Genomic DNA, 25967 nt, shown 5'->3' on the forward strand with positions numbered 1-25967 from the left:
GTGAACATAAATCAATAGTGGTTGCAAATTGATCCAGTGTTTGTTTAGAGATGATGTCTGAATTTATTCTTTGGTTGATAAGAGTATCTTTTTTTCTGCCAGTGTGGTGTGTGTGTGTGTGTGTGTGTGTGTGTGTGTGTGTGTGTGTGTGTAAAAATAGGTAGCTAAAGCTCATTTAAGGCTTTTAGAAAGTCAGAAGTATTGAATAATGGCTAGGGATAAAATTAAAAATTTGGCTTTGGTGAGTGTATATACAATTAAATAATAAACATTTTGGGATCCCAGTCTTATGATTTATGATGTTTACTTCTTTAATTAAAATGCATATTCCTCAGCAAGGACATAATTCATCTTGAATTCCATAAGGTATTTCATTCATTTTTAGTACCAATAAAAAGTATCAACAATAACAGTGATTTAAACATGACAGAATTCTCGTTTAATCTCTGAACTGAATTTTCACGTTTGGTGTGTTTTCAGTAGTTAAGATGGAGACAGCTAGAAGTTTTAAGGACCTTTGAAAGATCTACTGACTTACATGTATATTTGAATAAACAGTTTTAGAAATTGAAATGTTCATGCCTTGACTACCTTGAGTCAGTCACCAGATTAATTGTCATAACATTAACTGCTTATTAAAATGTACTTTTGAGAGATTACAGATATGTTTAAGAATTTAAAATATATAATTTCAGCAATATTTTGATCCATTTACTGTATTCTTTTTTTTTTTAAAGTCTTTATTGAAGTATAATTGCTTCACAATGGTGTGTTAGTTTCTGCTTTATAACAAAGTGAATCAGCTACACATATACACACGTTCCCATATCTCCTCCCTCCTGCATCTCCCTCCCTCCCACCCTCCCCATCCCACCCCCCTGTATTCTTAATTGAATTATAAATTTTAAAAAATATTATAAAATCATTTTGTGGCAGTTGAAGACTATGGTAGCATTCTGTGTTGCTTCTGGTTGGAAATTTGGGGAGAGAAATTGGTTATTTGTTATTTCTTCATTATTATCCCGATTTATGAAATAAGAATATCAGAAGGAAAATCTTTCAAAATGTAAATGTTGAGTTATTATTTGCATAAGCACAGCAGTTAAATGTTAAATGTTTATTTTATAGATTAAGTTGGAATTTGTTGCATAAAATAGTACATATGCATATGAACCAATACATGAATAGGTTACTATTTCTTTTCAGGTACTGCACGATATATTTATATATAGTCCTATATTTACATAAAGTAAGTTTCACTGTTTTAGAATAAACTTATAAAATGTAATAGAATATGCTCTGGAGTTAAATTTTGTTATCCTGACATAGGATACTTTGGCTGTTGTGATTATTTAACTTGTAATTATGATTAAAATGTTGATGTAACTTTACATGTAATCTGTGCATAACATACTAATACAATTCAGCTATCAGCAATGTCACATGTGTTGAACACTCTGCATCTGTGGTTACCTGACATTCACCTCCAAGACATGTAACTAACCTTGGCACTGGGCAAACATTAGCTCACAAAAGGCACTGTGCTGCCTATTAACTTTAGGGCACTATTTTGTTTCCATAGCAACAAATCAATGCAGAATCAGTTTTAGAGTGGTCCCTAGTATCATTCAGGAGAATTCACAATAAGTTTCTTGTCCTCACAGCATTATTGTCACTTTATTTGAGGACTTTTAATCATTTTTATTTAAAATGTCGAATCAAGGCTATGTCTAAGAATAGGCGCTGAGGTTCTACACCTACAGCCATAGTGTATATTCAGAGACCAGAAGTCATTTTGCAAGTTTGCCAGTGCTGCTGAGGAAACTCAATCCTGCTTAAATTGGAAAATACTCATAATAATTAACCCCATGGCTTAGCTTTCTCTCTGATTTCTACAGAGCTGGATTTATAATAAATTTTGTTCTAAATTTATTTCACCTGAGTCATTGCCTTGGCCTACTCCTCAATATTGAGGTACTTTGTTTCCGTTATTTTTAAGTAATATGATAAACAAACAAACAAACCAAAATATAAAACTTTTAACAATCTATCAGAGACATATTCTAGTGTTTGGTTTCCCATAATTCCAATTATTACATGATTCTTTCAGAGTTGCTTTAATTCATTCTGTAGTGGTCTTTCATTGCCAGCCATCACTAACCTTCCATACCTTAGGTTGGTAGCTTTTTATTTGAGCATATCATTATTTTTCACTTATAACCATCAACTTCATCATGTTCACCAGATATCAGTGTAGTTCTTTCCACATAAAATTCTATTAAAGTATTAAATTTGCTGTCACATTTTTCTTTTAAGCATTCTGTGCTATGTTCTGTTCAGTGTCAGTGCCTTTAGTTCTGATTTTTCAATTTTGTCCCTCTCCTTTTCCTTGACTCGTTAGTCTGATCCAACCTCTTCTACCTCATCTGATGATTATCAATATGTTATGGAAGCTAAACTACAAGAAATGATCTCCATACGTAGGAAGGTAGTCCTACTGGACTTTACTTTCTATTGCTAAATAGAATTCATCTAAGTTTTTCTTTTCATTTGTAAAAATTATGTTACTTTTATTTATTGATAATCGACCATCTGTGCAGTTCAGTGCTTCAGGAGCTTAAGATTGGACAATGGCAGGTTTGTGTTCAAACCATGCACAGTCTGCATGTTACATTTGGCTGATTTCATTGCTCATAAATAACTCCAATGTTTTGCTGATGCTTGGATGTAACAGGCCTTTGTAGCTGACACATTTCAAGCAATGCTGTTCAGCTGCCTGTTTAAAAAAAGTTTATTTTTTGAAAACTACATTTGCAGTTGGTAGTAGCTTGCTTTACATTTTATTTCAGTTTATTTAGAGGAAAAGTGTTAACCATATCTTACATGTCAGGTGCATTCTTCATATTTCTTAACAGGCTGAAGAAAGACATGGAAACATTGAAGAACGTATGAGGCATCTAGAAGGTCAACTTGAAGAGAAAAATCAAGAACTTCAAAGAGTATGTATTTTAAGACCATCCCTCTCAAGCATCAGTTTACGGATTTATATTCTACATATAAGAACTGAATGTCTTTCTCAATTATGGGTTATATTTAAAATCATATGAATATGCCCTGTGCATTAAAAAAGTTTCTGCCAATTTAATCAAAACAGACATAAAATTAAATCCAGTTTTAAAACTAGAAAAAATACAAAAACAAACCCAAATATTTTTAAGTGATTTTTATGTTAAATTTATTTATTTATTTTTTGAATGTAAGGCTAGGCAAAGAGAGAAAATGAACGAGGAGCATAACAAAAGATTATCCGATACTGTGGATAGACTTCTGACTGAATCCAATGAACGCTTACAGCTACACTTAAAGGAACGAATGGCTGCTCTAGAAGAGAAGGTAAAAGGACCAGTAGAATCACATGATTATTAGCTATGTTCTTATGATCATGTTTGTTTTACACTCTGCTACAATCATTGCATTGTTCAGATGATCCATTTACTTTCCTTAATTTAAAAAAAAGCCTGATATATTCTTAAAAGTGAACAAATAGTTTCTGTAAAAACATGTAAGATCAATTTTTAAATGAATAAAAAATGTTACATGGTATATAAATCTTACATATTAGCATGATCATAATAGACAAAGGTATTAAAACGTGTTGCACTTTTGAGATGAAAATATTTCATTTGTCTTTCACATGGTATGCAAAAAAGAAGAGTAAGACAAAAATTAGTATTTTGGAGTGTGTGGGGAGGCTTGTTTTGAACCATACAAATGTTTCAAGTAACTGAATCTACTGCTAGTCTAAAATCCAAAATGTGAGTGAGTTTATATCACCAACAGCACTAGTGTCAGTCCCACCACAGAGTTTAGAAATGCAAAACTTTCAGCTGCATTGTTTCCAAAAAAGTGTTTCGTACAATCTACAATTTCATTCACAGTTAATATGTCCGATTAATAGTTGGTGACTACCAGACCAGCAAGAGTTAGTGAGCTGGTTGCCAATTTCAGAGTATAAAAAAAGGTAGGGACTAAAACCTAGGTGTAGAAATCATTTTGGAAATTTAGATTGAATGCCAATCGCTACTTAAGCTAGACATTTTCCCCTGCTCCATACAATAAACCAAAACAGGAAAAATGTTTCAATGAAATGTTAAAGTAGTTTGATTAATATACCCATTAAGAAGTCATAAGGCATGCCTTCTTCCCATTCAGCGCCAAATGCATGCCAATAACCACACTCTTATTTTAATTTAACTCTATAAATTTGAAAAGAATACATTATTTTAAATCATGCTTTGTAATGCTATAAGAAAAGCATAAAGCTTTTACAACAGTAATACTTTTATGGCAAGGATTTTTCTCAAATCTATGATGCAAGTTATTTCCACATCATGATATGTAACATTAGTTTTTTTAAAAGCTAATATTTCATTTTTATTTATCTAATAATTTAAACATTATTAGAAATTGTTAATTCTGTATTTGAAATAAAGATCCAGAAAATGAACTTTTAAAAAAATTTGATCTTACAATTTCTTCTTTCTTCGGGTAATAAAAATGAGTTTACCTGAATTCTTCTCTATGATAGCTTTGGCTAATATTTTGCTTTTTATTCACTTTTTCTCATTTGAAAAGTAACCTAATTATTTCAGATTTTAAAAAGACTGGGAAGAGGCAGTCAGAAATAGCTTAAAAGTTAATGTTTATCTTATTTGTCAATCCAAGTGTTACAAAATGACATTTCCTATTTAAATTATGTATTTCTAAAAATGTTAAGGTGTCTTGTTTAAAGATTACATTGAAACTTGGTTTCCATGGAAACCAAAAAATAGATGCACCAAGGAAGGAATCAAAGAAGATTCTTGAGTGATAAAAAATTAACCTACACATTTAATTATTTTCTGTTTTATTATTTATCTGTTTTTTTTCTTTTCTGTAGAATGTCTTAATTCAAGAATCAGAAACTTTCAGAAAGAATCTGGAAGAATCTTTACATGATAAGGTATTATGGAAGCTTACATTTTGCCCACTTTTCTATTTCGCATTGGTGAATATTTTGTTATAAAATAAATTTGATAATAAATAATTTTAGGATGTTATCTTTTAAAAATATTTTTACTTTTATATTATACATACAGAAAAGTATACATATATAGGGAGAGCTTGATGAATTTTTACAAACTAAACAAACTGAAAATCAACATCCTGGAAGCCCCACTTAGTTAGCATATAATCACTACTCTTATCCTAAAGGATAATCACTATCTTGACTTCTAACAGAAAAAAAATGGTTTTGACTTTTTTCATGCTTTATATAAATGGGATAAAAATGTATGCACTGATTTGTGTCTAGTTTGAGATACTATTTTAGCAGAAATGTATTAAATACCTACTGTGCATAAAATTGTTCTGTTATATTTGCAAACATGACCTTAGTTCTAAAGTACCTGAAAAGTCTAATTGAGGAGAGAAAACACAAAGCAATGAGTTGTAGAGTCACAGATGCCAAGTGTCAAATGAATGAAAGACAGTAAGAACTACAGGTAGGAGAGATCAATATACATTGCTGCTATAAAGAAGGCTTCAGAATGCTTTAAGGAAAGGTAGGACTGTTTTGTAAGACCTTCAAATACAGTGCCTGTGCCATGATTGCAAGTGCTTAGAGTGGGGAGGAGGTGAGTAGTGAGTTTGATATCTTAAATAATAATGGACATAACAGTTTGGCTGGAATCAGTTATTCTTATTGTAGGGTATGTGATAGACTAGGCAGATAAGGACCAGATTATAAAATGTTAAAAGCTGTAATTGTTAATGTGTTTTCCTCCTTCCTTAACATGTAAAATTCTTGTTAGCAATTTTGTCTTATGTCATTTTGTTCAGCATCGGTAAATGAAATAATATAAAATCACCAGCTTAAGAAGTGACTTATAGATGTATATTAAACAAAAGATGGAAGGAATGGAAACAGAGAAAGGAGAGAGAGAGGGAGTAATAGAAGGAAGGAAGGAAGGGAGGAAGAGAGGGAGGAAGGGAGGGAAGGAAGGAGGGAAGGGAAGGAGATCTGGCAACAGTATGTCATTTGGAAGGTATTGGAAAAGATGAGAGAATAAAGATAAGAGAGAACAATTGTACATTTAACTGTATTGAATACCACATATTATGATGTTAATTTAAAAAATAACTATTTAGTCCCACAGTCAGGATGTACACACCCTTAAACCCCGAAAGACAGGTGTATTAGAGCAATACAATATGGTGCCTAGAAGATAGCATCTAATTCTTTCTGAAGTAGTTCAGAAAGTCTACAATGAAGAAGATAACGTTTCATCAGGCTCTTGAAGGCACATTTGATCTTAACAAATAAAGAAGGGTAGGGAAGAAGACGATAACTATGCAATAGCCCAGAGAAAACAAAGATGGTTGATTTGCCGAATCACCAGAAGTTTGCTGTATCACCAGAAGTTTGCTGTGACTGGTATGTGTTTAAAGAACTAGGGTGTAAACAGATTGTGAATTCGGGACTTAATCCTGTTGTGGAATGTTATGTTATCCAAAGCTCTGTGTGCTTCTGGCAAGATCCCCAGAACCCACTCCCCAACCTCCTACCCAAGCCTGTAGCTCCAAAAGTCTGCCCAGGCAACCCACAGTACTAATCATTCCATGCTTTGCATTCCTGTTCATGTCAATCACTAGAGGCAGCAAATCCCAGCTCATACCTCATTTCTGAATATCGTTCCATACAGCTGAGCACGTTTCCTCATCTAACCACATCTCCTGTAACTCCTCAAATTTTCACTCGATTATCTTTAAGTCACAGTCCATTATTAGTAAATATCCTTCATATACTCAACCTCTTCTTTTCATGTTTCTCTTCATTATTTTGATCTCTAAAATTTGAAGTTCCTAGGACTGTCCTTGGATTTCTTCTCTATGTTCGGTCCCTGGTGAGTTCATGGATTTAAATACGATCTGTAAATTGAGAATTTGCAAATTTAGATCACCTATTATACTTCCTCTTCCCTGAGGGAGTACATACATTCAAGAGTCAACCCAGTATCTCTATTTGGACACGTGGTCATCTCAGTCTTAACAAGTAATTCCGCAACCCCCCAAACACCACCACCACCTAACCTAATCACCACCAGCAGCAGTCTTGTCAGTAAATCACAACTTCTTTCTCTTAACTACACAGGCTAAAAACTTTGGAGCTGTTCTTGACCTCTTTCTTTATCACACACCCCATAGCCAGTCCAATAGCAAATTCTCTTAATTCTATCTTCAAAATACAACCAATATCCTTGCCATTCTCTTTCTAACACCATTGTTGTCCAAGCCATAATTCTTTTGCCCGTTTTTGGAAGAACATAATAATTTTATATCTTCTCTACTTCCTAATCCCATTCATCAGTCCATTTCACAGCCATCAGAATGATCAGGTCACTTCTCTGCTCAGAAATCCCCCAATCATTTCCTATCTCACTCAGAGTAAAAGTCAAACACTTTAAAAGTGGTTTGCAAGGCTTTCAGGTCTACCCTTACCAAACCCTGTAAGTATGATTTTCTACATCCATTCCCATTTGTCTCTCTCCTTAATCTCTCCAATCCAGTCACAATGGCCACCTTATCCTCTCCCTCACCAAAATAGTCCCCCTAAGAGGCATTTGCACCTGCCATTTCTTCTATCTGCCATTCCTTTTCTTAATGTATATTTTAACTCCCTCCCTTTCTCTAGGTCTTTGCTAAAATATCACTTTATTGGAGAGCCCTTCCATTATTCTCCTATTTTCTCCTTCCTACCAACATCCTATAAATCCAAATTGTTTATTGTCTTTTCTACTAGATTGTAAATTACATGAGGGCAAGAAATTTGTTAGTTCACTACTATATCTTAGGGCCTAGCACACAAGAGGTGGTCAATGCATATTTGTGGAAATAATGAATAAATGAATTAATAAATGCAATAAGAAACTATCAAATAATTATAAACAAAGATTTTATTTGATCAAACGTGTTTTTTAAAATGATACATCTAGCAGAGGAATGTGTGAGAAAGAGATTGAACGTAGCAATACATCGTGGAAGCTGGTAAAATAATTCAGGAAAAAGGTAAAAACGTGTGTAATGTAGGATGGTGGTAGAAAGAATTTTAAAAAGAGCAGATAAGAGAAACATTGCAAAGACCACATTGACAAAAAATTGTGGTGAGAAAAGAAGTATGAGTCCAGTAAAATGTCCAGCATTGGCCACATGGAGGGAGAAAAATAACAGCAATAGAAAATCTGGAAGGACACATTTATAATGTTATAAAATTTATAATCACAAAAACAAAATTAAGTCCTTACATGAGTATTTAATTAAGGGCTATAAGATCACCCTCATCTTCATAAATTTGCAGACTGAAACTGTTAATGCCAATCTGAGAAAATTATCAGATGCATAAGTTATTGTACCAATATCGAGCTAATAATTTTAACTCATATCAAGTGATAATTTTTTTCTCATCGTTTTAATTTAATCTTCCTTGTCTTTCACCCATGTGTCCTTCGACCATTATAGGATGGTAGAAATCCTTTACTTACTGTAGACCTTTTCTTTATTTTTTTAAACTGCTATACTTTCTACTCAGATTTTGAAGTGATGTATACATAGCTGGTCATGACCTTAGTTTTCCCATATGTTTAGAAAAACTTAGCATTATGTTAGGGAATGTAGATAAAATTTTATTGATTTCTGCTGTCATACTTTCATTTCAAGGAGAAAATCAGGCATTTTTTTGCTGTCATGTCTAACAATATGTAATAAAAATATGTTAATCATTTTCTCCATTTTTAAAAGTCATTAAGCTTGGTTGTTTGGTTTATCATAGTTGAGTGTTGGTACTATTGGCATATGCATATCATCTGAGTAATGCCTCTTTGATTTTTAGGAAAGATTAGCAGAAGAAATTGAAAAGCTGAGATCTGAACTTGACCAGTTGAAAATGAGAACTGGCTCTTTAATTGAACCCACAATATCAAGGTAACATTAAATAAAAAGATTTTTCACCAATAATCAATATGAATTTCCTTATGGTTTCATATCTCCTCAAGTAAAATAAATAAGTACCTCCTGTTTCTCAGCAGGCATTGCCCTGTTTTGATCCCTTACTGATTTACAGTTTCTACACTCAAAAATAATTCTCTAATTTAGAAATTCTTCCCTTAAGTATGCAATAAAAATATAAATTATTACCTTTTGTATTCTGTATTTAATATATATAGAACTATGTCTTCTTATATATTATAAATTGTAAATGAAGAAGTGGAACCATATATACAGAGATTACATCTCTTTCCAGGAAGAGTCATTTTCTCTACATGCAGAAATGTTTTCAATGTTTAATGTTGCTGAAGAAACATCATTGGTATGATCACTTAGTATCTGACTATTTTGTTAAACTAATTACAATAAAGAGGGAAGGAGAAATTAAATGTGTTTAAAAAAAAAAACTTCAAGTAAACTTGTTTGTACTCATCTACTTTGACTCAATACCTAATCTTAGAAAAAAAAAAAAAAGCAAAGAGATGCTTGTTTACTCTCTAGATAGACAGATCGAGCTCAGTAATTCACATATAATTTTCCTTTGTGCTTGGAGCCTTTTATTTAAAGTTGATAAAAAACCATAGAGGGATTCACCCATTTGAGCATTTATTTGTTAGACAACGCAGTATCAGCTATTTGAAACTTTTGGCCACCACAGACTTCTAAAAGTCCATTTTTCTTGGTCTTATGCTTATCCTAAGAATGTTAGCTCCACGAAGGTTGGATATTTTGTCTGTTTTGAGTACTATAATCTCAGCACCTAAAAAAAGAAACCTTGTATATAGTGTACTCTCAATAGATATTGTTGAATAAATGAATATCTAGTAAAGCATTTTTTGGACATTCAGGTAAAAAATCCAAATTAAAAAAAATCCTAAGGGGCTTACATTCTCTTCAATGTGAGTATTAATAAGAACAAAATTCAGTATTTTGAATTCAGTTTAGTAAAAGAAACACAGTTCTGCAGGCATAAATACACCCAAGGAACTTTTAAATATGTAGGTCTTTAATTTTGAAAATAATGTTTATTTTTCTAATGTTTTATTACAGTTTATATATCTGAGGCTATTAATTAAGTGATATACATGGTGGTGATGATGATGATGATGGTAAAGGAGAAAGAAAGAGCTGATAAAATACCAACAGAGTAAATACATAGAACTAGCATTATTCAGTCAACAAATGAAACATATTTTAATAAGACCAAATGGCCATTTCATTGTCTTTTTGACCTTCAGTCTCAGAAATACAGAGTTCTAGAAGTATTGTCTAAAAGTCATCACCTTAGTGAGTCATCATGGCAGACTAACAATGTGACATTTATCCACAATGAAGGATCATCAGGGAAACTTGGGAACTACATACAGAGCAACTATTCTTTGATACAATGGATTGTAATAGAAACAACACTAGACCAAAAATAAGAAAATTGACATTCCTAGGTCTTAGACATACAATAACTAGCAGTTTGATTTTGGAAAACCCATTTTTCCTTAATAAGTTCAAATATATATATATATGTATATTTACATAATTATATAAAATAATTTTTATAAAATATATATGTATATTTACATGAATTATATAAAAATATTTTTTATAAAATAATATTTTATTGACTATCTCACAAGATTACTTTGCAGGTAAATGAGACAAGTGAGAATAGTGTTTTGTAAACAGTAAATCAACTCACAAATATAAAGTATTATAGGAATTATTAAGATAGCTAATTTATAATGAGATAACTGAATATTTATTAAACAGCAATTATTTCTTGAACATTCATATTTCTGAGTGCACATAATTGAAAAAAAACAATAAAGAAAACAGAAAGTGCATGAGAACTTCATCTACTAGTTTTTGATCTTACAGGTGGGGAGGTAAGAGTTGAGCTAAAGTGATTATCAGTGACTAATATCCTCTACTAGAATCTCATCTGAGAAGAAAGTAAAATGAGTTCCAGAGTGGCCGAGAAAGCCTGATTTGGCTCAACTCAGGGGAGAGGGTAGGATCTGGATAATTGAAAAGGACAATGAAGGACATCCCAGGAAGCAGAGAAATGGGTAACAGGTTTTCTCTAAGAAAATTCGTACTTGATTTATCTATTGAAGCTCCTTTGTGAGATTATATTCAAGAGTCACAGGAGATTCAGGAGGGAAAACTACCTGGTTCCTTGTTTAAAGGAACCAGTGACTGTATTGTAACTTACATCTGCAAGTGCCTCTCAAAATATTGTACACCAAGAATAATTTTAAAACTGAAATATATGGATATACTGCCTCTGACAGATCACAGAGTTGAATAAAAAGAGAGAGGTGAGGAGTAACTGCTTTAGATGAAGTATAAGCAATGGCTCTTCTACAATTGGTGTTGGTTCAGGTCTTTGTTCTTTCAAGATCAATTAAGTACTTTCTACTTGTGAGACACTGTGACATTGGAGATACAGTGGTGATGGTAGTGAAGAAGACATGTTCCAGCTGGAAAATGCAGGAATATGAATTTGAGGATTGTTATAATAGAAGGAATACCAGGAGCTAGAATAGTATATGAGGATGGGACTTTTAAGCTGAGACCTTAAGAATAGTAACCACATAAATGTTTGAAGAGACGATTTCAGGCAGAAAGAATAGCATGTTCAAAGGCTCGAAGCAAAAGAAAGTATAAGTTTGAAGAAAATGACAGACAGCACAGCTAGACGAAGAGAGAAGACAGAGAGTAACTTGCAGTGAAGCTGGAAAGTAGGAGGGACCCAGGTAGAGAACCTTGTAAGGACACTGAAGAATTTTGAGCAGGGCTTTGATGAGACCAGATCTGTGTTTTGTTTCATGTTTTTATAAATGACTTGGAGTTGGGAGATAAAACAACAAGAAAACAATACTCCTAGGATGATGTGTTAAAATTTTAGAAATTCTACTCTGATACCCACAGAGACATTACCCTAAGCAGCCACAGACTAAAGGTCCCTAGGATGTTCTGACCTAGACAGTTAGGACTGTATTATAATCAATTGCATCCATTCATTGTCTTACCAGATATTTATTAAGTTCTTCTTGTATTCTAGGAATACCTCCTTGAGCATACAATAGTGACTAAAATCTGAACTTTGTCTTCATGAAACTTATACCCTCTGCTATAAATAAAGACTGAGAGTTGTGCCATTTAATGACTATGGCCTGGTTGGTTAGTTTTTAATATATGACTAATTCATAATAAAGCCATTTTGCTTGATTAAGTCTCAAGTTCACTGCTATAAAAACAATAGCTGTCATCTATTTGGGGGATGATTCTTTAGTTCATTTGCTTTAATGTCCAATTTGGCAAAACAAAGACATGCATCAGTTAGGTCAGTGTCTTCTACTTTTTCAAAAACCCAGACCTCACCTAACCTTTTATAATCTTGCCGAATATTTGGGGATGTTTGTCTTTGTTCACAAAGAGAGCTAAGGGTGAAAGCATAGTAGATCAGCAGGAGCCCCAGGTTCAAGAGAAAACACGGCTTTAAGCATATTTCCTAATGATGATGGATCATTTTATAGGACAGCGTGTTGCATTTGTAATTATCATCATTATCATAGCAGTAAACTGAATTTGCTGTAAATCTCTATATAGATAAATATACTTGGAGAAACCTTTAGTGCACTTTGATTACAGTGTACTTTATTATCATGTTTTTTGAAAACCAGTGTGACGATATTTTCCAATTAGAATTTTCCAACTGTTTCGTCTCTAAGCAGATATCAGAATTAAATGTGCTTATTAAAAGATTTTTCTTAATCTTTTTGGAACAATGTCTTATCAAAAGCTGAAAAACTCTTCTGGTGGAATATCTGATTTTATTAAAAAATAAGATTATTAACCTTGGGCCAATCTGATTTTAAGTATTTTGTTGATTTCCTAAATTGAAAAATAAAACATTGGAAAATAGATAATTCTGTGACCCAGAAGTTTACACATTTTTCTCTTAGATTAATGAGGAATATTTAAAACAAATGCAGTGATAAATAGCATGTACTGGGATATCCACTAAATAGCTCAAACTAAGAGTTGTTGGAATGTAAACCAATGGATTTCGGTTGTCAATCTTAACGTGTTCCATTGGACTACTGCTTTTGAAAATAATGATTAATAAACAGAAAGGTTTTTTAATATTCTAAAAAGAGAAAATGAACTTGACCTTCAGAATGAAACTGAGACTGGGGTTTCTGACATAAGCCTCCGAAGAGACCTCTGAGAGTTACAACACTTCAACACTTGTTTTCTTCCTTGAAGTTTTTTCTCCTTTGAGGATTTGTGCTTTACTGCCAATTAAGCAGTGGATAGTGATTTGCTGGTAAGTTTAATTTTTGAGATTGAGCATATTTTATGTTTTCCTTGTTTCCAGAACTCATCTAGACACCTCAGCTGAGCTGCGGTATTCTGTTGGATCCCTAGTGGACAGCCAGTCTGATTACAGAACAACTAAAGTAATAAGAAGACCAAGGAGAGGCCGCATGGGTGTGAGGAGAGATGAGCCAAAGGTTAAACTTTTTATTTCAAGTCTTTGATGGTTTAAGTAAATGCACTCTTCCACTTTGGATAGTATTTTAATACTGGGATAATTCATTTTTATTAGTTTCAGGTGTGATATATAACATATTTTTTAAACTATAACTAACATATAACCCCTACTACGTACCAGAAGTTGAACCAAGTATGTCCCAAGTATTTATCCACATAACCTTGTAAATTGAGTACTATTTTATACTAATTTCAGATGTGAAAATATTGAAGCTGAGAAATTTTAAGTGTTGAAACTTACACAGCCATCAAAGTGATAGAGTCAAAACTTGAGCCTGTATTCGTGTGATTTCAAATTCCACACTTTTATCTATTATGCCATATTGCCAAACAAATGGACTTTTGGTTTGCTTGGGCATTTAAGCAATGGCACTCATATCGTTAATTAAAATTACATATTTTAATAATAATTACTGTTTTAATAACACTTTGAGGAAAATGTACACAGACTATTGAAAGTGTTTATAGAAGGCTGTTCATGGTAAGCTGCAGTGCCAGCCTTTCATTCAGTCAATAACTTAAAATCTGTAGGCTGTATATGTTGAGTAAGTATACAGTTGCATTCTATAGAGAAGTAATATATAGTTCCTGTGTGCCCTAAGTATAGTTTGTTTTCCTCAACCTCTTTTATGTGTCCAAAATACTATATAACCTACTTGTCCTTATTTATACAAGGCTCTTGACATCCTTTGATTTTTTAGCTGGCAACTACATGTCATGTATAAGTTAGTCCCTCGTAGTAGGCATTCAATATCTAATGAATGGATAAATAAATAAATGAACAAATGAAGAATAAATAAATCCATCTCAGTTCTTTTCTCAGTTTTATGTGGTAAATAAATTAGTGCTACTTGGTACCAAAACAATTTGTAACACAAGTACTTACTCAGGTCCTCAAATCTGAAGTACTCAGAGCAGTATCTTGTGGTCCCCCCAAAAGTCTTTTTACACCGTCACAAAAATGAAAAACAATTTTTTAGAAAGCAGAAAATCTAGGACTGCTCTCTTACTTTCAACCATCTCCTACCTTCAGATCACTTGAAAAGCACTGGTCTGTTGGTTACTCAAGACTTTTGTTCACATGGAGGATTTATTATATTCATTTTAAAAACTTAGTCATGTAAATTATTGTAGTATGCCTTGGGTTTAAAAAAATCAGTGAGGCATTTAAGTGACCAGAGCACTGGAGATGAAATTAAAACTCTGTGCAATACTTTTTTTAATACTTTCTTAGAATGTTGGGGAGAGAATTCTTGTGTAATTTATTGTGTGGTAATATTCGTACCCTCAGCCTAATTAGTATGAGATGCAAATGCTGAAGTACAAGTGAATAGAGATTGTTATATTTGAAAACAAGTTAAAATGTTGCAAAGATAGATGCTTTAAAGTAATTGCTGCCTTGAATTGGGGTTGAACTAAAAATCATGCAGAAGTTTATCATTTTTATTCCTATTAAAATATTGATATTTATGCTGAAAATTAGTACCTACCATTATTTAGGTATCAAGGAACTATTTTATTGAAATGATAAATTAAAATATTAATAATCAGTTCTACTTTTGCCAAGTAAGCTATAAAAAATAAAAGCATGTATGTTTTTAGTTTTTATTTTCAAAATAGTGCTTTGAAAATGAGCAGCATGATAAATACTGTGATTATTCCTTTACCATCTAGGTGAAATCTCTTGGGGATCATGAATGGAACAGAACTCAACAAATTGGAGTGCTAAGCAGCCACCCTTTTGAAAGTGACACAGAAATGTCTGACATTGATGATGATGATAGAGAAACGATTTTTAGCTCAATGGATCTTCTCTCTCCAAGTGGTCATTCTGATGCCCAGACCCTAGCCATGATGCTTCAGGAACAATTGGATGCTATCAACAAAGAAATCAGGTGAGTTCAATGATTTTTCATGGTCTCAAGTGATTAGAAGACCTTGATTCTAAAAATGAGATCATCAGATCACAAACATTGGCATCACCAGTAAAGCTTATTAGAACTGCAGCATCTCAGACCTCACTTCACACCTACTGAATAAGAATGTGCATTTTCACAAATTCCCGGAATAAAATTAGGACAGCTTTTGTAAGAAACATATGTGAAAAATATACAGATTAATGATGATATTAGAGCCATATAAAAGAATGAGGTAAAGGTGAAATCTTTGATGAGTTTTCCAAATAAACTGAAAATCTGGGTAGCATTGGATTTTTTGTTTGATTAAACTTCAATCTATCTCTTACTCAACTAGTTCCTCTAAGTTTTACTCTCCTTTACAATTAATAGAATACCTAGAGTTTAAAACTACAATTTTTTGTATAGCAGAACCATATTGCCTCTCACCAGAAGGTTTTTCTGGAATCATTTACCACCAATCATTTTAAAGTACAAAATTTCTTTTTCTTTTTCTTTTTTGAAGAGGAGGCTGTTTTTCCATTGGAATGTGTTTGAACATTAATAATGTTGTACTGTGTTACTTGATTAAACCTTCCTTTGGGATTCTGATCTTTGGGTGAAGTTAAAATGCACCATGAATTCACTTTGTTATAGAGCAGAAACTAACACAACATTGTAAAGCAATTATACTCCAATAAAGATGTTAAAAATAAAATGCACCATGAACATAAACTTCAGAGTAACAGAATTCATATTCTTTGTGTAAGTGAAAAATTAAAATTAAGAGTAAATTTGCCTCAGTATTTGTATTGATTTATTTTTTAGAGAAGTTTAAGATTCACAGCAAAATCGAGGGAAAAGTACAATGATTTCCCATATACCCCCAGCCCCACACATGCATAGCCTCCCCCATTATCAACATCCTTAACCAGAGTGGTACATTTGTTACAACTGATGAACTTACATTGGCACACTATATCATTCAAATACATAGTTTACATTATGGTTCACTCTTAGTTGTTTGGAAAATATATAATAATGTGTATCCATCATTATGATATCGTACAGACATAGTATTTTCACTGTCCCCAGAATTCGCTGTGCTCTGCCTTTTCATCCCTCTCCCCGACCCAACCCCCGGAAAACACTGATCTTTTTACTGTCTCCATAGTTGCCTTTTCCAGAGTGTCATGTATTTGGAATCATACAATACGTAGCCTCTTCAGATTGGTTTATTTCGTTTAGTCACATGCACTTATTGTTCCTCCATGTCTTTTCATGGCTTGATAGCTCATTACATTTTAGCACTGAATATTGTTCCACTGTATATATGTACCAGTTTATTTATCCATTCACCTACTGAAGGATATCTTCATTGTTTCCAAGTTTGGATAATTATGGATAAAGTTGTTCTAAACATCTGTGTGCAGGGTTTTGTGTGGACATAAGCTTTCAAATCCTTTGGGTAAATATGAAGGAACACAGTTACTGGCTTATACGGTAAGAGTATGTTTAGTTTTGTAAGAAACTGCCAAACTTTTCCAAAGTAAATACGTAAAAAGAAAACTTTGCAGTGATCATAACCTTGAAGTTAAAGGTTATATCATAGGAAATCACAATAAGCCATTTGTAGTTAAGAGGAAAATATCTCAGGAGAGGTGGTTTCTTACTCCATTTTTCAAACAAACTATACTGGTAAACAGTTTTATTATATCAATATGCAAAATGTGTATAGATTCAACTTAAATAGGATCTTGAAGCAACCCAGCTAAAGTTCTTTATTCTTTGTGTCTTTGTAATAAATAATGTATACATATTCTTGAAGCTTCTCCTTATTTAAAGAAAGAGTAATAGTGTTTTATCTTCTCAAAAGCATTTATAGCAGCAGTATTTTTTTTTTAAATTTTAACTATCTATCTCTCATATCTACATTATTAAATTGCTTGGTGCTTATGTAAAGGCAACTTGGCTAAGTCAGGGTTTTATTTGGCCAAATTATAATTATGAATGACCATTTATTGAGGATTCTATCAGTTATACTTTTTCATTGGATAGGAGGTAAGACTCAATGACTTTGTTGAGATTTGGGTTTCTAAAAGTCTCATATATTCGTTCCTGAGTACAAATGTAAGATTAGGATTAGTGGCAGAAGTTAACTAGGCACTCAAGGTTTTAAAAGAGTTTTAACAGGTGGTAGTATAGAAATGGGGTCAAAATGAAAGTTGGGAGGAATTATGTATCATTTGAAAAGAAAGATTTTCTAATTTTCAGCCAGGAAGTCTCTGGAATTTATTGAAAGTTATATTGGCTAGAGAAAAAAGAAAATATTAGATTTGATATAAAGTGTTCACAGAGTTATTTATTTATTTATTTAGTGGATTCCGATTAACATTATAACAGCATAAAATGTATCAAAATTAAACTGTATCTTTCAGACTAATTCAGGAAGAAAAAGAATCTACAGAGTTACGTGCTGAAGAAATTGAGAATAGAGTGGCTAGTGTGAGTCTGGAAGGCCTGAATTTAGCAAGGGTCCACCCAGGTACCTCCATCACTGCCTCGGTTACAGCTTCTTCGCTGGCCAGTTCATCTCCCCCCAGTGGACACTCAACACCAAAGCTCACCCCTCGAAGTCCTGCCAGGGAAATGGATCGGATGGGAGTCATGACACTGGTATGATGTGTCCAGAGAACCTTTGCTTCCATTAGAATTACTGATGCATTAGCTGAAATCTATTCTAGTCTAAAGGCTTTCTGTGTGTTTTATTTTTTTTCTCAACAAACCTATGTGGTAGATACAAATATTAATCCCACTATGAAATGAGGAGACGAAGCCTACACAGGTGTAACTTTCCCAAGGTCACATAATAAGTAAATGGAAGAGCAGAAATCTAAATATCACATCAGAAATCTGAATGACTTAAACCATTAAATTCGTTTTTACTGATGATACCTTGATGATTGAGACTGGGTGGGTTATTTTTAACACAATAAGTTTCAAAAATTATTTATTATAATCGCTTCAATACACCAACATAGACTATTATAATTTTATAATGTACATAATATAATTTTAAAAGAAGAGCCATCAACAATAGCAGCAATTTCCCAATTGAGTTTTATAATTCATGTCAACATTTTCACCCTTCTTTATTCTTTAATTCTTTATTTCATGTATCTTCTTTTGGGATTAAAAGTTGGAAACCTAAATTAGGAAGTACCCTTAACATAAGAGAGAAAAAAATCAAAGTACTCCTTGCTAAAAATAATGTTAGGTGGAATGACTACTGAATGTCATGATGTTTAGTCACTTGATTCTCGTGATAACATTTGAAAATGTTATTATCTCGAGCGAAAGTAACTGAAATGTTGAGAGTATAGGTAAATTGTCCTTGTTCAACACAGCTAGTAAAGAGGAGCTGGATTTTTTTTCAGATTTGCTAACTCAAAAGCATATACTGTTCTTTTTTTTTTTTTTCTGTGATTACCTGGGAATATGTTGAAATGACAACAATAATGAAGATTTAAATATTCTGAACTCTTTATGGAGGTAAAATTCTGTTTTGTAATGAATATTAAAACTATGTTATTAAAACAATAAAATTCCAATTAAAAATAAAAGTTTGGGGATAGAGATTAAGTAAAATGCAAATAGGTCAAATAATAGTTTGTATACTGCAAAAATCTAGCACAAATGTAACAAATGGAGGAGAAATTAATAATACAACAGAAGAATATTAAGTGTATATAGTGTTTTTGGTCAGAAGGCTGTGAAACTTCTATAAAAAGTGTCACAATGCCTGCATCTCTGTGTATATGGATGTGTATAATATCTGAACAAAGAAGTTTAACTCAATCTCTAAATGGTATCTTTAAATAAATATGTTGCAATAATGTGTATTGTGGCAAAAAAAACCTGTAAAAATTATTTTCATTAGAATTAATTTATATAAATGCACACATATGTGCATATGTATGTGTGTATGTATATATATGATACTCTCACCCCGAGGGGAAAACTACCTTATAAGTAAATAGGTTTTAAAATTTTATCTTCATAAAATTTCTATTATGTCTATCAGTTTAGATATCTTTTTCTTTAACTTTGCGACTGAGAATTGAAACAGAAAACTGTTTATATGGTGAGGCAATATTTCCTATATCCAAACTCTTTACAATTATGGAACTTGCAAGTAAATCTGTATAAACGAGAAATGATGAAAAAAAAATTTTTTAAGGAAATACTTACCTCCTTAAGCCATTGAGTTTCCTATTCTTTGCTTATTTCCAGACTTGATATTAAAGATATTTTAAAGTAGATAGCACAGACAATGGCAAGTCCAAACAAAGGCCAGCTAATCAGAGCTGATCCCAGCTAGATATAGCACAAACTTTTAGCCAATGTACTAAGATAAACTAACCCAATATACTGATCTACATTATGATCTGCTTATTTTAGAAATCTAGGAACCGTCCATCTGATTTTATTAACTAAAAATGATATTGTCTCTGGCTTAGTTTATTCATATGTAATTGATGACCTACTTATTATCAAAGCTACAGTAAGAATATTGGCCCACAGAGCATAATTTAGTCGGCATTCAAATCAAGAAAACTTTGGTTATTTCTGTATTGCTATTATTTCCTTACATTTTTGCAACCTAGTATTCTGCCCTTTTAAATATTTTCATTATATATTAGCATTATAACCCTTGACAGTATTATTATTTTTATAATAATAAAATAATATATTCATAGCCATTTAGACATAATGTTTGTGTATGTATGAATAGGATACCACTGCTTTCATGCATTTTCTTGAGCAGTTAGTTATAAATAAATCAGTGGTAAATGAACATTATTATACTATAATTAGAGTACTTATAAGATATTTAGAGGGACTTCCCTGGTGGTGCAGTGGTTAAGACTCCACGCTCCCAATGCAGGGGGCCCCGGGTTCGATCCCTGCTCAGGGAACTAGATCCCATATGCATGCCACAGCTAAGAATTCACATGCCACAACTGGGGAGCCTGCTTCCCACAACTAAGGAGCCTGCCTGCTGCCACTAAGAGACCGGGTGCAACCAAATAAATAAATAAGAGACACCTAGTTCAAAAAAAAAAAAAAAACAGATTTTTAGAGCATTTCCTGAGGGTAAAAAAAATATTTAAAATGTTTAATATCTGACTCAGAAAAACAAAAAATAAAACCCAGGAAGTCTTTATCACCTAACAAAACTTTGTCATCAAATTCGTTATTGTTATAGTGAAAGACAGGAAGGTTTTCTTTTACCTGTAGAAAATATTGGAGAAAAAAATAATTTTGTTGCATATAATTCATGTTTGAATATTCAGAGCAAAATTTGAAATTTTAGGGACAGAGGGACAGAGATTGAAAAGACATTGTATTAATTCATATTGTATATGTTTATATGTTTTGCAAACATTATTATTTGTCCTGATAATAAAGCCTATTTGTATTTACTTTTACCTCACCACAAATCCGTAGGCATAAATAACATGTTAGTGATATCTAATTAGAATATTGAATGAGGTAAATCAACCCATTTTTCAATAGCAGCAAAAATGTAAAGTATAATGGAATAGTTTAGTAAAATGTTTTACTTACATAAGAAAAATTAACAAATATTAAGTGAATAAGTTTTATCTAAGATCATAAATAAATAACTATTTTAAAAAAATTCTCTAAAAGAGCACTGACAAGAAAACAGCAGCCCAGAAATATGATATACTGAGGCCAGAGCTTTTGGTATTTGGGAATGGGGAGTTTGTTAGGATGCCAGGAAGTTTGAGATCACGTAGGAACAACATATCCGCCCCGAGAAGGTCCAAAGCCCTGCGTAGATGAGACAAAAGGGAGTGTTTATAAACTACAAATATGTGCATTGGATCTTCGTTTACACATAATCTTTTTCACTCCCATCCATATTTTCTCGGGAGGATATAGTCTCATATTTACTTCTGGCTAGCTCACTCCATATGTGCTTCATATTCCCTAAGGTCCATGTCTCATGTCTCATGTTTTACGTATATACACATGATCCCATCATGAAGACCTGTCCCCTGCAACATGCCATCTGGAAGTTTCCTCTCTAAAATAGCTCCCTGGAGGAATGCTTTTATAACGGTTAAAAGACATTTATTTTGAAAAGAATGGAATGAAAACAAAAAAAAGAGTTAAATTATAGATACTATTTAACTTGTGACATGGTCAAATGATAATCATTAATTGGTTCTGTTTTATGTCGCTTTTATTGCTGCCAACCACAGCCAAGTGATCTAAGGAAACATCGGAGAAAGGTACTGTACATTTCTTTGATCTGATTACTAACTGAACATTGTTTTTTCTAAGATTTAAAATTATATTTCTTCTAACTGAAGCATTTTATAAAAATTTCTTCATCAGAACTTCTAGAACCATATATCTTTTAGCTATGCTTTCTACAATCTGTCTCTCTCTCTCTCTCTCTATATATATATATATAAATATATATGTTTTAATGTACAATGGTGCTATGAAAAAATGCAGCATTGTTTTTAAAAATACCTTTATTGTACAATTAAGTTGATTGTTGAAAACTCTTGCAGTTCTATATATCTATCTCTGACAAAATTTATGGTATCCTGAATTGTTCTGGACTCTGAACTAAATTCTTTAAAGAAATCCCTTCCATCCCATCTGCTTATGGTGCTCTGTATGCCTTTGTCAATTTTCCCATGAGAGGTAATGAAATGAAAAAATTTGCAGAAGTTCTGTTCTTACCTTTTATTACTCTCACTTTAAAAAGAAAGCTTTTTTCTTATAAACTGCAAGTCTTTTTTTAAACATCTGGGAACACATTTAAATAGCCTAATTTAAAACACTTTATCTGATAAAGTTATATTTTGCCAACTTCTCACTTCAAAAATCTCCCACTTAAAAATGTCCATGTTATGATAACCTGACTATGCATATTTTTAGTGAATTAGCTCAAATATGTGTTCAATAATTTTTGTATAGCTTTTACATTCTGATATATTCAAATGGATTCCAAGATAGCTGTTTCATAGTCCCTGGATATTGATCTATGGTGTTTACTTACTCTTAAATAATAGTTTTGTGTAGTGAGTGTATTTCTGTGTGTGTGTGTGTGTGTGTGTGTGTGTTAACTGGAGTGTCTTAATTTTTAAATAGTTATGAAATTCATACTCTTTAATAATGGAATTTATATATGTAATACCTATATGCCCCAAGTTTCTTGTTTTGCTTTTATACTAGAATTACTCAAATAGCCTTGCTTTATTGATTCTCCATTTTCATCAGTTTCAGTTGAAATTTAGAAAGAGTTCATCTGATGTATCGTTTTTGCTTCTAGATTGCAGTGGTAGAAGAAGATGGTCGGGAGGATAAAGCAACAATTAAATGTGAAACTTCTCCTCCCCCTACCCCTAGAGCCATCAGGATGACTCACACCCTCCCTTCTTCCTACCACAATGATGCCCGAAGGTATGACTCTCCCAGCACACTGCACATTGTATGTTCTCGTTCCAAAAATATTCCTCCTTCTTTCAGTGTTATCAAACAGACTACTTAAAAATTTATATAAAATTTTTGATTTAAGCTATAATTCTGCTCCCTCTCCACAATGTCACTTGTGAAAAAACCAAATTTTCATTCTGAGATCAAATTTTCAGTTTTAAAATTAACTGTATATTTATGGTCTTGTTACTAGCCAATATTTACGAGAAGAGCTTTTCTACTTTTAGTGGATATTTCCTATTAAAATGGAGTCAGACTACAGAAGGACTTATTAGAATAGTTACAAAAAACTAAAGGATTCTAATACAAGCCTATAAATTTGGCTTCTAGTGTAAGGATAATTAAGGTCTGAAAAGTCCATGCTTGTACCCCAGTTACTTTTAACAGACAGGTGTGTAAATCACCCTATTGGTGCTGCAAGTGCCAGCTATAACAGCTCCTCCTTAGAGAAGAAAAAAAAAACATATTTGCCAAAATATTAAAAGAAAAGTTTACATGGGGAAATACCCCATTTGTCCTAGCAACTCTTCATACTGTCCTTTCCATCTGCCTAAAAAATTGAAGCAGATCTCTATAATAATGCCATAAATAAGTCTAAGCATGCAATTTGCATCTTAAATGTATGTTCTTTCACTGTCATCAATTACAGCATCTCTGAACACTTAATTGATATAACCAAATATAATGACTTAATGATTAATACTTTAAGAATCTGTCTTCTAAATAGTATGTGTTTTACAATAAATGTTTTTGAAAACAGAGCTTTCTGTGCCAGCAGACTTTCTTTTTCCTGTTTTGTTTATTTTTAATTTTTAATGTGAAAAAAGTTACTCCAGATTCAAAACTTATACTTACTTTACTCTCAAAAAAAAAGAGTGAAATATATTGTAACATATGAAAAGCAGTAGCTTTTGGAGTTTAGAGAATATGAACTCAGATTAATTTGGATGAATAAAGTTAAATAACTTATCACGATATTGTCAAATTAACGGCTGTAAAGAAGGATAACAGTATCATTGAACCTATCCTATTAATACAGTGTCAAATACATTGACCAGGAATGGAACCTAGATCAACTTGCTTGGAAGTCATTTCAGCTTATCATGTACCTAAAAGAATACCTGAGAACTGTAAGAAAAAATATACAGTGATCACTAGGGTATATGATTTGTTACTTCAAAATCTCACAGGTGATTTAAAATTCAATGAATTAGTCTCCAAAACTGAGAGAGAGAAAGATAGCTAGAGGAAAATCCAGTAAAACCATGGGCTAGAATAGAGCATAAACTTTATTAGCTATGTTTAAATTTCTTATCATAGGTCATTATGTTTAAGATCTAAAAAACAAACTCTGCAAGAAAGAAATAGGTAAAGAGTCAAGGGCTAATTTATAGAATTTATAAATTAATAAACCAACCTATGCTCATTGATTAGTTTGATATTGCATGAAAAATAAGGAAAATATATTTGGGAAAAAAAGAAACTTTTCTAGAGAAAACTTGGAGGCTCAGGGCCCTAAGCCTGAGGAAATCACACTTTAATATGCTTAAGAAAAAACATGGGAAAAAAAGGAGAAAATAACATTCAAAGTGTACTTGTTCCTCCTTTTGTACTTTTATCAAGGAATTTAGTCTTGTGTACCTTGTGGATGCTACACCAGAGCAAACAGTTTTCCCTCTTTCGTGTTTTACAGTAGTCTAACTGCCTCCCTCGAGCCTGAAAGCCTTGGGCTTGGCAGTGCCAACAGCAGCCAAGACTCTCTTCACAAAGCCCCCAAGAAGAAAGGAATCAAGTCTTCAATAGGTCGTTTGTTTGGTAAAAAAGAAAAAGCTCGACTTGGGCAGCTCCGTAAGTATGCATGTTTGACTTTCCACTGCCATTCATTTTCCTCACTTCTTAGCATCCATCTGTCTTTTGTTTCATTTCTCATATTTTTATCTTTTTCCTACCTGACAAACTTTCCATTTTAATCAGCTGTATTTAATCCAATACAGCTGAATAAAGCTTGACAAAAGTTTCAAAGGAAGAATATTGTAAAACTTTCAGTCCTTTTGATTTCTCTGTTAATAACAATACCTAGAATTTATGTAATGTTAACACTGTGATAGACACAAGGACCCTCTGAGGCAAGTGCTATAACTGTCATCCTTTATATTGATGAGTAAACAATGTATTAGTAATTTGCAGAACTGAGATAGTTGTCCTAGGGCCATGTTTCAAAACCAGCTTAAAACCATTGAATATACTGCATAGATGTGTATAAGAGCTTAGCTGTGTGAATTTAAAAGCTCTTCTGTTGAAAAAATGAAGAACCCTACAAAAAATCCAAAAGTATTCTATTTAGGTCAAAATAAAGCATTATAAAGGGCATAAAATGTAAAAAAAGACGAGGTTTCTTTGTTTTAAACTGTCACAACTTTCCACTAACAAACTCAACAGCATGTAGGTGGAGAGACAGAGGGAAGAATCGGGCAATAGGGATTGTGTTAGAATTAATTATTGTTGGTGACTAATTGAATAAAATAGATCAGTACATTTGAAATGACCCTAGGTAAATATATAAATACATAGATACCTTGTTAATAGATGGATGGCTAGATAGATAGATAGATGGATAGACGGAGAGTCTGAAACAAAAAGAATATGTGAGATATATTTTCTAAAATGATGATATATACACTTGGTCTTTTTTTTCTTTGGTGTCTTCCTACATATTTACTTTTTTTCGGAAATCTCTTTTCATCATCTTGGTTATTTATGATTGCCTCTTCTTCTTCCCTGCTCTTCTCTTTCTATTTAATTTAGAACTAGAGTTAAGTTACAGGGAAAAGGATTTAGCTTCTACCTCTAATGGTAAGTGATGAACAGAATGATACAAAGTTCTTAGCACCC

General features: G+C 32.5%; 1 protein-coding gene across 15 annotated transcripts in view; it reads left to right on the plus strand.

Moving 5' to 3' along the window:
- The window catches only part of PPFIA2 (PTPRF interacting protein alpha 2), a 466902-nt gene that overhangs the window by 365335 nt on the left and 75600 nt on the right, over window positions 1–25967 (plus strand). For 10 of the 15 annotated variants that reach the window (XM_082418868.1, XM_082418877.1, XM_082418875.1 and 7 more), the window contains 11 exons: window positions 2402–2488; window positions 2916–2999; window positions 3262–3393; window positions 4940–5002; window positions 8927–9018; window positions 13463–13598; window positions 15313–15533; window positions 17972–18209; window positions 21827–21856; window positions 22912–23042; window positions 24769–24923. In XM_082418868.1, the coding sequence (XP_082274994.1) occupies window positions 2402–2488; window positions 2916–2999; window positions 3262–3393; window positions 4940–5002; window positions 8927–9018; window positions 13463–13598; window positions 15313–15533; window positions 17972–18209; window positions 21827–21856; window positions 22912–23042; window positions 24769–24923 (1369 nt within the window). The remainder of the gene's footprint in view (window positions 1–2401; window positions 2489–2915; window positions 3000–3261; window positions 3394–4939; window positions 5003–8926; window positions 9019–13462; window positions 13599–15312; window positions 15534–17971; window positions 18210–21826; window positions 21857–22911; window positions 23043–24768; window positions 24924–25967) is intronic. The other 5 variants (XM_082418879.1, XM_082418881.1, XM_082418882.1 and 2 more) reach the window with 1 other exon arrangement.

The sequence above is a fragment of the Balaenoptera physalus genome (genome assembly GCF_965194825.1).
Source record: "Balaenoptera physalus genome assembly, chromosome: 13".
NCBI lineage: Eukaryota > Metazoa > Chordata > Mammalia > Artiodactyla > Balaenopteridae > Balaenoptera > Balaenoptera physalus.